We start from the raw sequence: 12,802 nt of genomic DNA on the forward strand, positions 1-12,802 counted from the left end.
TAATTTACTATGGGATTGTGTGGACAAGTTGGTCTCTCACTGATTGAAAAGGTATTGGGCTACTTATCAAAAACAAATTGCTGCCATCTGTAAAATAAATGACTAACGATATTAGTATCATAATGAAACTCATGAATCAAGATAGATGAGGACAGGGATAGTTTTAATATCCAAATTTTGCATACTGAAAGAAAGTTCAGGTACTGATAACTGCAAAGACGGCCCTTCCCTCCTGCTGTGAAGCCAAGGGTGAAGTTCTCAGCAGGCTTGGGGCATCTGCATTGCAATGCAGAACTCAGGGATGCTAGATGGAGGGTGGGCTCCTTTTCTGTGTATCTTCCAGCCTGACTCCTCTGACTCCTACCACTGTAAATTTACGTGGGTAGCACAGGACCTGACACATAGTCATGGCCAACAAATCGTTGCTGAATAAATGAACCAAGAAATAAGGTCATAGATTCTAGATCATATCTTATTGGTACCAAGATTTTGCCATAGCTGGAGAAACTCAGGCAAAGAGAATAAAATGCCTGTCTCTATGGCATAAACTGAACTCAGTGCTCAGGTGTTCTTTTTATCCAGTTGTATTTTGACCACCTGATTTAATGAAGCTATCATGGAGTGTTAGGACCCTACACTGAACTGCTCGATTCCATCCCTATTTATTAGATGTCTACATCGTAATGACCTACATTACCTGCACAGAGTAATCCAGGCTATTAATTAATTCAGGGCCAGAAATCAAACACATGCATGCCGGCTTAGGGTTGAACCTGCTCCCCATTAGACCACGATCTCAATTCCTTTGTGACTAGTTATTGCTGCATTCCATTGTCATAAACTGAATCCCCACAGTAGAGTGCTATATTAAAATGCTGTTGGCTGTATTTCAAAATATGGCCTATTTGGGAAATCTCTTTCCAAGGAAAAAGACATAGCAGTAACTGGGGTGTATCTCCAGAGTCACAAAATCTAAAGATCAGGAAAACATTCAACTAAAATGTAATACATGACTTTTCTTTAATGACTGAATGATACTGTGGCTTGCTACTAATGGTTACAATTCACTAAAATCAAGCGCTAAAGTGTGTTATTCAATGCATATAAAATATGGTTACCTTTACTGTCATACACTTAAGAAAAGGCTTTGAACCTTCGTCATTTTAAACTCTAATGTATTTAAATTGCCATTTATTACAATGAATCTCCATTCATCCCCTTTTTCCTCCTCCACCAACGACCCTTCCCCTAGGATAAGGCACTCTACCCACTGATCTTGGGCTTTCATCCCCTCCCCTACTAGTAAGGATTTTTAAAAGCTCCATCAAACCAGACTCCAGTTACTGGAATATAAATGACAATATCCTTTACAATGTTATCATTCCCAAAGGAATTTATATTTTAATAGGAAAGTAAATATAAGCTAGCCAGTTTCAAAATTTAAAAGAAGGAACATATAAATTAGTAATCTACGGGTTCATCATACTAAATAAAAATAGAAATATAGTATAGCGAAACTTAAAATTCCTAAAGGTCCTTTACAAAGACTCACCAGAAGAATCAAAGATGATCATGGCACCAGAGAATCTGAATTACTTTTCTTCCCTATAGTTTGAAAGGAATGTCCTGGACTAAAATGGAGGTAAAAATTAGTGCAATGATTACGAAAATTTTGCCTTAAATTTTGACTAGTTCAGAGTCGTAAAAGGGCAGGACAGAGCTTCTTGCACATGGCTTGTGGAAATGTAAACCAGGATGACATTTCTGTAGGAAAGTTGGCAATACATATCAAAAGTCAAAGGTATATAACATTTGACCCAGTCATTTTACATATAGGAATTTATCCCAGGGAAATAATCAAAGATTCACCCAAAGATTTGGATACGAGATATATATGCAGCACATTTTAAAGAAAAATAAAATAATTTCAAATCAACCACAATGCCCAGCAATAAGAGATTGATTAAATAAAAACGAGCATCCATAGATGGGATCACTGTGTAGCCACCATGGTGGGGTAACCGGCTGCACACACTGACTAGAAAATAGCCACTCCGTGATGCTGCCTGAAAAAATCACAAAGTGTTAAGTGGTGTGACTGGAATGATCTTACTTAAGGGAAAAAACTCTCACACACACAGACATACATTTATATACTTACATTTTTTTTTTAACGACTATAAGAATATACCCCAAGCTTTAAATGCAGTTCCCTCCAGGGAATCTGACAGAGAAAGAGAGAGTGAGTCGGCAGTGTGTGGAGAGACAGAAAGTTTAATTTTCTGCTTTATAAAACTAGTTATTGCTTAAATCTTAATCCAGCAAGTATGTTTTATAGCTCAAAAACAAAAATTAAAAGCTTTAAAAAATCATGTTTCAGAATAAGGATGTAGGAAGCAACTCACAACGTTTTCTCAAGTGAAAAAGAAAGCAAGATATAAAATAGCACAAACAATATGATCCCAATTTTGTAAAACTAAATCATATATGGCATAGAATCTAAGGGAAATAGAGTCAAAAGGAAGGAAAATATATCAAAATATTACTGGTTAGTTCTGAGTGGTGAGATTAAGATCATTTTTTTTCTTTCTTTCTGAATTTCATAAATTTTCTGCAATGAACATAGATCACTGGCATAAGTGAAAAACATTAAATATTATTCTTAATACATTAAAAATTTTTTAAATTATCAGTTCAATAAGTTAATGGTATTTGCTTTTCTAACGCTAAGACTTACACCTTCTGTAACTCAGAAGCTTGAGATGTCAAATTTCTACAGATGAGTATCCTTTTAGCTCACTATGATATGCGTATTCTAATAAAGACTTAAAATGTTAGATGAAAGAAGAGAGCTTACATAGCAGACCGATGAAGCTGACGAAACTGAGGTCCAAAGAGTTAAAGTGGTTTCCAAAAGCTCAAATCTTTCATTTAATGGAAGAGTTGAGACGAGAGCTGATTCTCCCAGTCCAGTGTTTTTCCATGACACGTTGCTGCTATGTTTTGGATGAGAATCACTGAAACCACAACAAAAATAGCACTTTAAGAAACGTACAGCAAAATGGCAAATGGACAGAATTTGTACATAGCTTCACAGAGAACTGTTAAACACAGCAAAATTCAGGTTCCACTCTCAAAATCCCATTGGCCTTTCTGAGAATTCTATCTAGAGAAATGATTAGATTGGACCTAAAAGGATACTTAAGGAAACTTGATTTTTATTTTAATAGTAACACAATTCAAAGCTTAAATGAAAACATCTGGTTTCACTTTCTCTACTGATTATGATAGCTAGAGATTCTGAGACATCAAGCATGACTGTGTCATTTATTTGATATGCAAATAAAGTTCTTGGCTTGAGTGTAAATCTTATACTTTCAACAGTGCCCCTTGTAGCTAATTATTTTTTATATCTCCTCCTGGGTCCAAAAAAAGCTTGAGGCAGACTTATTCATTAAGAAATGCATCCTTCCCACAAAATGCCTATAGGCACAATTCCCAAAAAAAGTACACCTTAATTAATTAGAATCCAGATCACTGGGATAATTGCCATCCTGATTTTTTCCACCTTTCCCCAAAGGTTGTGACCCAAACCCAAGGATGAAAGGCCAAATGGGGGGTAGGGAGAAGGTGACCACATGGCAGAGTGGTCAATTTCTATTGCAGCTATGAAGCAGACCCATTTGTTAAGAGCCAGGTACTGTGCTAAGTGATATTCAAAGATTACCAGGGTCAGATGAGAAACTTGGAGTTGTTCCCAATGAGATCAGACCCCCAGAACTGTTCTCACACTGCCTGGCTCTCACCAAACACCCTCTACACATACACACACACACCCCTGCAAAACAAACGGAAACACCCATAACTCTCATTCCTCTCATTAACCAAGTAAGTTTGACATAACAGAGTATTAGGCACTTTCACCCTTGCTAATGAAAACCTTGCTCTGGCTCTGTGAACCACAAAGCCAAATGTGTAATTCCGGCCCTCAACAATCAACTACTTTTGAGACTTGTTGCAACATATCCTCACATTCAAAAGGGCTTAGGCTTATATTTCCTCACAAGGCATCCTCTCCCAGTTGGGAACTCGGCATAACCATGGACATTTACAGGGTACTCGAGTGTGGCTGTGTGTTCCTTCATGTCAGGCAACATGACATTTCAGAAAATAGGGGACTGGGAGGCCCCTCCCTCTCAGTTTTCTTTTCACCAGACCTAGATATAAAGTTGATAATTCTATCTGAACCAGAAAGAAACACTGAGGAGAGAACCCAGGTAACAAGGTACAAATATATACCTCCCCAGAGTCAAGTGTCATAGTCTCACTTCACACTAGTCCTAAATTTGTGGTGGAGAAGGCAAAATCCAGAATATTCTTTCATTTATTTAAGCAAGCAGAGATTAAATCAATGGGGGAAAAAGTGGCCATAAATCACAATTAACTACTGTTTGACTTGTTTTAAATAAACAAACTAGTGAGTTCATATAGCCAGAATTTTAAAAAAATATGTTCTGCCACCTACTTTTATGACATGAGGGCAAATGAATAGTATTCAAACTTGCAGCAGGGTATTCAAATAAGGAACTGCCTGGTTATAACACTAAATTTGTATCTGTTAAGCCCAGTCCCCACACTTTCATGTCTAATGCTGCTTATAACAATTGCTATTTATAACCCTTTGAAGTTCACAGTAGTCATTGTAACATCCTAAAATGCCTACTAAATAAATCAACTAGATTAAATCCTATTTAGTATAGTGATACTAATCAACATATTTCACATTTTTCTCATATTTTAATTCATTGAAACTGACAAGCCACATATGATAATACAGTCCAATTAGTCAAAAATAGCCCAATCCTGAACATTTAAAACCACACTTGTTTTACAAATATGACAAGTAAAACAGAAAAAGAGACAGAGCTACATCGACAATCCAGGAAGCTATAAACACTGCACTGACTGTAATATCATCTGATGTTACATATTAAAATATTTAAGTATGTCCAACTTTTTACATTGGTCCAGATCTCACATCCCTAAACAGACATAAACTGTTCGAAGTGCAGAAATCAAGCTGGTTTCTCTCATCCTAGCTTCCTGAACATTCTGACCACAGCCCTACCACCACCTCCCTCCACCACACATACCTTTTCACTATTTGAGACATTGCAGGGTGAGGGAAAGAACAAGAAAGAGAAGTCTCATGACTTCTGAAATTGAAAAGAGGAATTAAGTTCTGAAAAGGAGAAAGAGAATGACAAATTTGCTTAACTCCAGTATTGAGTCAATATTATTGCTTAATTACTTTTTAAAAGACACACTAGATCTTTTTAGCCATTTCTTTCTTTATTTAATTTATAAGAAGTGAAACTCTAATGTAAAGAAACTTGTTCCACACACAAATACCACTCTGCCCTTCACAGCTGACAACATCCCCTTCACCCCAAATGATAGCTTGTGTGATAGGGCCCTGCCTTATGTCCTTAAATACCAAGCAACCTAAATGCTAAAATGAGGAACCTAACACAACTGAACTGGGAAAAACACAAAGTGGAAATTTATCCCCCTTGGAAAAATAAATAAAATGTATGTTAAGGAAAGGGGTAATTCAGGGAACCAGAGCATTTAAATAAATTCCCAGATGTTTGTGCTGCTGTGTGAACGTCTTAAAAAGGAAACAGCTTTTCATTACTTCATGAATCCTCCCTCATTGTGAAGACGATTTCAAAGCCCCTAGCATTCAAAGGGGAAAGTCTCAGGGTTGTCAGATTCCTGCTGTGTCTTGGGCACCACGAATGTTCCAGGAACCCATAGAAAAAGCTCAGGCCTGAAAACATGTCTGATTTTGACCTCCCAAACCCCAAGTCTATGTTTACACAATTCATGATTAAGATGGATTTAAGAAACTCAGACAAAATCACATTTCAAATTTCCCCAATCAGTATTTCAAAACAATCAAACCAATAGTCATTTTAACATTAACAGCATGGATAGGATGGCCATAAATCCCTACACTTTCCCCTGGACATCACACGCCTTCACTGGGATGCTTTAACTGCCTCTGGCAGTGCCAATGAATGTGGTTAAAAATCAAGCAGAAAACGTCCGAATGTGCACACTCAGCTACATGATTTTCACTGTCTACGACTCAAAAAAATTCTCAAACAATTTTCACCCAATTTGGCTTGCCTTTCTTGCCTGTAAATTGCAATACTGCCAAGTTACAAGTTAAAGATTCTGCCAATTTCTCGGTTTTGTGAGCAATGAAAGAAAAAGTCAGAGTTCTTTCCCTAAACGGGTAAAGTGTGTGCGTGCGTGTGTGTGTATGTTGAGTTAACATTTGGTTACAGCAGTATACTATAACAACATATGGAACACTTGTTCAAAATTTCCAAAATAACACACATACACTCTTTGTGTACAGATCATGAAAAAAATGTCAAACCCATATTGAACTGAGAGGGACTAGGAGAAAGAGTGTTTGTAGCTATAAATGCTAATATTCACAGCCATTATTGCTGCTATTTAGGCAGAACAATTTACCACCCTTCTAGATCTTTATTCTAATGTGACTCATATCACGCATGTGGTCAAGAGACTAGTTTCAGCCTCCACACAAATAAATTTAACTTCTAGAAAAATCCCCAAGGCAAATTTACAGCCAAAGACAGACTCAGTTCAGAAGCGGTGGTGGTCATGGTGGCAGAGGTTCTTCTGGGGTGACAGCTCATTTAGGCCAAGAATGAGGCTCTGAAGTCAAGAAGGAAACACTGAGAATGCCCTCCAGGCATTAAGAGCAGCAGCCACGGAGCCAGCTAATCAGTTTACCTCAGACTTTGCTGCTTTTTAAGAAAAATATTGAAATAGATTTTTAATTGTAAATTCTGGGAAGTATCTACACCCAGGCCTTCAAGACCTTCTCTTCCTTCCCAAAGCTAGGAAAGTGGTGTGTTCACTGTCAGATACTGATCATAAATAGCCAGAAAGTCACTGCAGATGAAAAGTTAATCTCTGGCGTGAGAAGCAAGAACTTGCATACGCCATCAGCAGGAGTTCACCGGGCACAACCAGTCCGGAGGGCAATTGGGCCATATGCGCCAAAAGCCTTAAAAAAGGCTTACGTATACCATAAATACTGAGACACACAAAAAGATTAAAGAATACTCAATGTCTTACTCTTTGTAATAGTGAAAAAAAAATGGAAAAAACTCAAATGTTCAAAAGTAAGAAATTTGACGAAATGGGGTACATCCTCCTATAGATTATGATGCAGAAATTTTAAAAATCATGTTATAGAACAATATTTAATAACATAGGAAGTATTCACATATGTTATTTAGTGGTAAAAGCAAATTAAAAACATATTAGGCTATGACCATAATTTGGAAAAAAATTCTACTGTATAAAGATATGACTGAAGTGATGGACACCAATAACATTATTATCTCTGAATGATGATACGAAAAGTAAATTTTATTTCCTTCTTTGTGCTTTACCGATTTTCCAAATCTTCTACAGTGAAATTGTATTATTTTTATTTTATTATTTTTATAATCAGGTAAAAAATAAATTTTATTTTTAAAGTTAATCACGTGTGATTCTTACACAGAAACGGTTTCCTTTCTTTCCTTTTGTCCTATCCTACCACCTATCCCCCAAAAACAGCCTGAATTTTGCCAATTTCCCAGACTTCACTTGGGTTCTTTTCCTGATTAACTGAAAACAGTCCTAGAGGAAATTGGACTGTAAAAGCCAAATGCTTCATAAGTTCATGTTCAAAGAAGGCAAATAGGACCACGAGTAGCCAAAAGAATCTGGTGATGAAAATGAGGCACTAAATGGATTATTTACATTGGTCTTTATTGATAAAAATATTAGCAGGCTTGGCATTCTTCAATTACATTTTGAAGTAGAAATGATGGCATTTCACTCATATATTCATTCATTCATTGTCTTAGTCCATTTGGGCTGCTATAACACAATACCACAGACTGGTAATTTATAAACAACAGAAATTTATTTCTCTCAGTTTTGGAGGCTGGGAAGTCCAAGTGCCACCAGATTCGGTGTCTGGTGAGGACCAGCTTCCTGGTTCATAGACATCAGTCTTTTTACTATATCCTCACATGGCGGAAGGGGCAAGAGAAATTTCTGGGGTCTCTCTAATAAGGGCATTAATCCCATTTGTGAGGTCTCCACCCTCATGATCTAATCACCTCCCAAAGACCCCACCTCCAAAATAACGTCATATTGCAGATTAGGTTTCAACATATGAACTGGCGGTGTCGGGGGGGGGGGGGGGGAAGCAAACATCAGTCCACAGCTGTCATTAAATACTATACACCTCTTATGTGTCTACATGGCACCAGGCAAGGAATACAAGGAAGGCAAGCCTCGCCCTTGGCTCAAATCCCTCACAGGCTGCTGAATGCTTGGCTGTATGGCAGTTTTCAGGGCACCCACCTCTTCCTCACCCATCCTCTTCTTCAGCCACAGCAGTTCTTCTTTATACATCAGCCTTTCATTAAAGTTTCATTTGAATAAATGATTCTTTGGCTTAAAAAAAAAGAACATTTGGAATTTTCTGCTGTACTCTTATTAATCAACTAGATGCTCTGGAGTTGAGTGGCATCCACTAACAGTTTTAAATGAACTCATGGGTGAAACTATTAGCCAAAATGCTACCCCCCATATAATGTGTTATAATTTATGTCTTCTCTATCTGCTTTGAAGACCTTCCATCAACCCTTCTCACCTCTTAGCACACATATTCCTTAAGGGGTGTGGATTCCTAACTGTTGCTGGTTGAGTATAACCACATCCCTCCACATTCTCAGGGGCTGGGGGGCTGTTTTCCTTTAGGCCCCTTGACTATAATCAAGTGGTCTAGCTCTTTTCCCAAATGCTGGTGTAGGCAGGCTTCACAAGAACTACCGGGGAATTCATTTAAAACGGAGAGTCAGGCCCCACCTCCAGAAAATCTGACTCTACAAGACTGAAGTGGGATTCTATGTTTTTAACCAGCTGCCCAGGTGTCTTCTAGCTTGAGAAACAATGTTAGGAGACAAACTTCTAGCCTGGGCAAGGGTGGCTCAGAATGTTGTTAGATATCAAAAGACCTTGGGCATCTGTTACTGCACATTTTCATAATTTACCTGTTTATATGTATCTTTCACCCAGTAGACTTGAAGCTCCTTTGGACAAAAAACTTGCCCTAATCTCTACATCGACAGGCTCGGCGCAATTCCACTATGTCCAATAAGTGTTGGGCATTAAATTAATAAAACAAAGGACAACAAAAATTCATCAAAATCTGATTCTACTAGACTAGAAGTTTTTTTGCATCAACAGATTATTATAATAAACCTGTTATTAGAGTTCATATGCTTTTTCTCCTGTAAGATTAAATTAAACTAAACAATAAGGAACAGATTTTTTAAAAAATTTTCTACAGTGCTTTTGGGTTTTAAGAGTGCTCCATGAAATAAATAGGATAAGAATAGTCACCCTCCTGTTTTAGTGGAGGGAATAGGCCAAGGAGGGAGAAAATGACTAGCAAGTATAGTCAAGAATGCAATGTGGTGTAGAGAAAAAGCATAGTCTTTACTGCTGGGTTTGAACTGGAGCTCTGCCATTAGCTGTGTGATCTTGAACAGGTTATTTAAATTTTCTGAACCTCCCCTTTTTGTGCACGTACTGTATAGACAGGGACAGACAGCAGGCTTGTCTGAAGGATTAAATGAGTCTAGGAGAGTGGCACATAGCGGGAGCAAAGCAAGCGTTACTTTCCTTCCTTCCTGATACGCTCTCTACCACAAGGACTCAGTCTATCTTGCTCAATATTATATCCTCAGTACACAGCACAGTACCTGGCAGGCAGTATGTGTTCAACAGGTATTTACTGAATTGATTGATTGAATAACGTAATCCTAGGATATTTTTTTAAAAAAGTTCTTTTCCTTTTACCTATCAAATATTATCAATCTATAAAATAATAATATTACTATAATCCTTCCCCCAACCAGAAACCCCAGATGTTCTACATCCTAACGACAAGCCCTATTCAGTCACAACCCAGGGAAAGTGACCTAGAGATTACAAATTAGAAAATCAATTTTTAAAAAAATTATTTTATTGAGGTCATATTGGCTTATAACACTGTGTAAGTTTCAGGTGTATATTATTACATATCAGTTTCTGTATATACTGCATAATGTTTACCACCAATTGTCTAGTTTTTGTCCAAAATTCAAAAGGAAATTTCCATTTAAATGTAAGACTACATGCACGTGTTTCTCTGTATAATAAAACAAAACTAACGTATAAGTATCTCTTTATTCTGAAATTTGAAAATGAATTCAATTTGTATAAAACATTCCTAGTGTTCTATTTATTGTAATCTCCTTAATTTTTATATCAGCAACCCTAAAATACAATTTGAAGGGTTTGAAGTCCTCAAATGTCAATTCTCTTAATATGATTTTCTTTTTCAGGATCATCACTCTGTGGGTTGAGAAGAGACTCCACAAGAAGAGTAAAGAGAACACTGACTTGGAGTCAAATAGCCCTGCCACTCACTCACCAAGTGACCTTGCATAAACTCACTGAGCCTCAGTTTCCTAGTTTATAAAATGGAAACAAAAACATCTACTTCACGGAGTTGTTATGAGGATTAGAAAAGGCAATACACCTGAAGCACCTATGAAACACAGCAGGCGCTCAACAAATTGTTCCCTCCTGCCCCTACCAAAATGCTACAAAGAGATTCAGCAGCTCCAATTAAAGGTACCACGTCTAGGTATTTTCATAATTAATAATTGTGACATCAAACTAACACCTTTTTTTAAGCCTAGTTAGTGGCAAGGCCTTTTTTTAGTCTCTTTGGAGCAGAGTTACCAGGTTATAGCAGTCCTGAGACTCGCGAATGTGAACGCTCCAACTTTTCCAGAGAGGACAAGGGCTGTGTCAACCCACAAAAGCTTTCTCTTTCCTGTGAATGTTCTCTCAGATTTCCCCGCGGGACTTCCCTGAGCTACCTTGAGCTAAATGCCCCACCCCTATGACTTGCCTTTCTGAGAATTTAAAGCCTGCCCTGTCTGCTGCCCTTATATTCCTTGAACATCTTGTATTTATTTCTCTGAATCTTTCATTGGATTGTAAACTCCATGAGGACAGGACAGTGTCTTCTTCACTATCTTGGGTTTAATCTCAAATATCAATTTTCTAACTGCAAGATTTCACAAAATTTTCTGCTAGATGGGTTCTCCTACAACTAGTTTTTAGGATTTTTCTTCTTTTCAAGGCCTGAAAGATTAACCATCTAGGCAGAACAAGGATGTGTTTCATTTATCTATACGTGCTTCAGTGGGTCCTGGCACAGAAATATCAGCTCTCTCAATAAAATAAAAATGAATCCTTCGAATCTTAACACCAGTGGGGAAGCCTCAGGGGCATGTGATCTAGTGCAGCACCACAGCCCCTCAGCTTTGTTTCCTGGGCCACCCCATGAAGGTCCTGGGAGGCACTGCTCACCCTTTAACCTCCCGTCCTGGGTCCAGGCTAGTCACCTGAGGCTGTCTCTCTACTCCCCCCTACCCCAGTCCTCTTCCCTCCATGCTCCAGAGATGAAGAACTTCTGGTAAACAGCCCTAAACAGCCATGCTCACTTCACCATGGATATGCCCATGTATCCCTTTTCACGGCCTATTTTAATTGCCTGGCTTTGTCTCTGGAGAGAAAATTGGATTGTAAGCTCTGTGAGGACAGGAACTGTCTTGTTCACTATCCCATTCCTGTGCCTGGCATATCGTAGGCTCTCAATAAATATCTGTTAACTGAATGACTTCCTTTTGGCAAGATTTTCAAACATATTTGACTAAAGAGTAAATGGAAAACAAATGGGAAAGAATCTTAAAATACAAGAAACTCAGCCAGGAAAATACAGATTTCCAGTCCTAGCTTGGTCTCCAGGAGCTCCGGCCTTGTCCACCGTTAGACTGGGCATATCCACCCTGTCATGTTAGTCGAGGCAGCAAGACTTCCCAGGCGTCTTTTTCATAAGGAGAGAACTCTGCTAACCACCCGCAGCCCTCCGCACAGCTCAGGTCCTGTCTCCCGGTCCTTTACATGCCTCCCTGCAGTCCCTCCCATGCCAGCCAGACAGTCTCTCAGTCCCGCGTCAGACAAGGCCTGCAAGGGAGCCCACCCCGCCGGCACAGTGCAGGACCTCCCCTGGCAGGTCCAGGAGTGTGGGGAACACTCAATGTCCCAAGAAGGAGGCACATACAGGAACAGAGGATGAATCCTTCCCAGGCCTGTAACCTACCTATTGTCTGTGTGACCAGCTTACTTGAGGGAAAGAAGGAAGTCCCAAACTCACTTCTACAGGTGAAAATACCTATAGGATCCTCAGAAAGCAATCAGCCCTGAGTTCACTGATTGCAGATGTGGGAACCTTGTGTAATTCTTTTTTGGTCAAAGACTGCCTGACTCTGAGCTAACCCCTGCCCAGAGGTCGCTGGGGCCTGGAAATACCCTTGTGAATTCTCCCCGTCTAGGCCGCGGGTGCCTGGGGCTTCCCTGCCACCGGCCATCTGCAGAGGCTCTCTCTGAGGGCGAGGCCGGCCCCATCTGGACCACCTGTGGGTAGACTGTGTCCAGCACCCAGAAGGCGGAGGCCAACGCGCCGCCTTGGCTGGGAGAGACGCAGGGTCCCTCAGGCCGGGCCCAGCTGAGGCCAGGCCCAGCTTCGCCGCTCGGAGCTCTCAGGCTCCTGAGACCCTCGCCCCAGGCTTCC

General features: G+C 39.4%; 1 protein-coding gene across 6 annotated transcripts in view; it reads right to left on the bottom strand.

Moving 5' to 3' along the window:
• The window catches only part of LOC103559735 (uncharacterized), a 77,850-nt gene that overhangs the window by 14,744 nt on the left and 50,304 nt on the right, over nucleotides 1–12,802 (bottom strand). For all 6 annotated transcript variants that reach the window (XR_011527815.1, XR_011527816.1, XM_070578155.1 and 3 more), the window contains one exon: nucleotides 2,858–3,017. Coding sequence is in view for 4 of the 6 variants with exons in the window: in XM_070578155.1 (XP_070434256.1) it covers nucleotides 2,858–3,017 (160 nt within the window). In the remaining 2 variants the exon portion in view is untranslated. The remainder of the gene's footprint in view (nucleotides 1–2,857; nucleotides 3,018–12,802) is intronic.

The sequence above is a fragment of the Equus przewalskii genome, chromosome 16, assembly GCF_037783145.1.
Source record: "Equus przewalskii isolate Varuska chromosome 16, EquPr2, whole genome shotgun sequence".
In the NCBI taxonomy this organism is placed as follows: domain Eukaryota; kingdom Metazoa; phylum Chordata; class Mammalia; order Perissodactyla; family Equidae; genus Equus; species Equus przewalskii.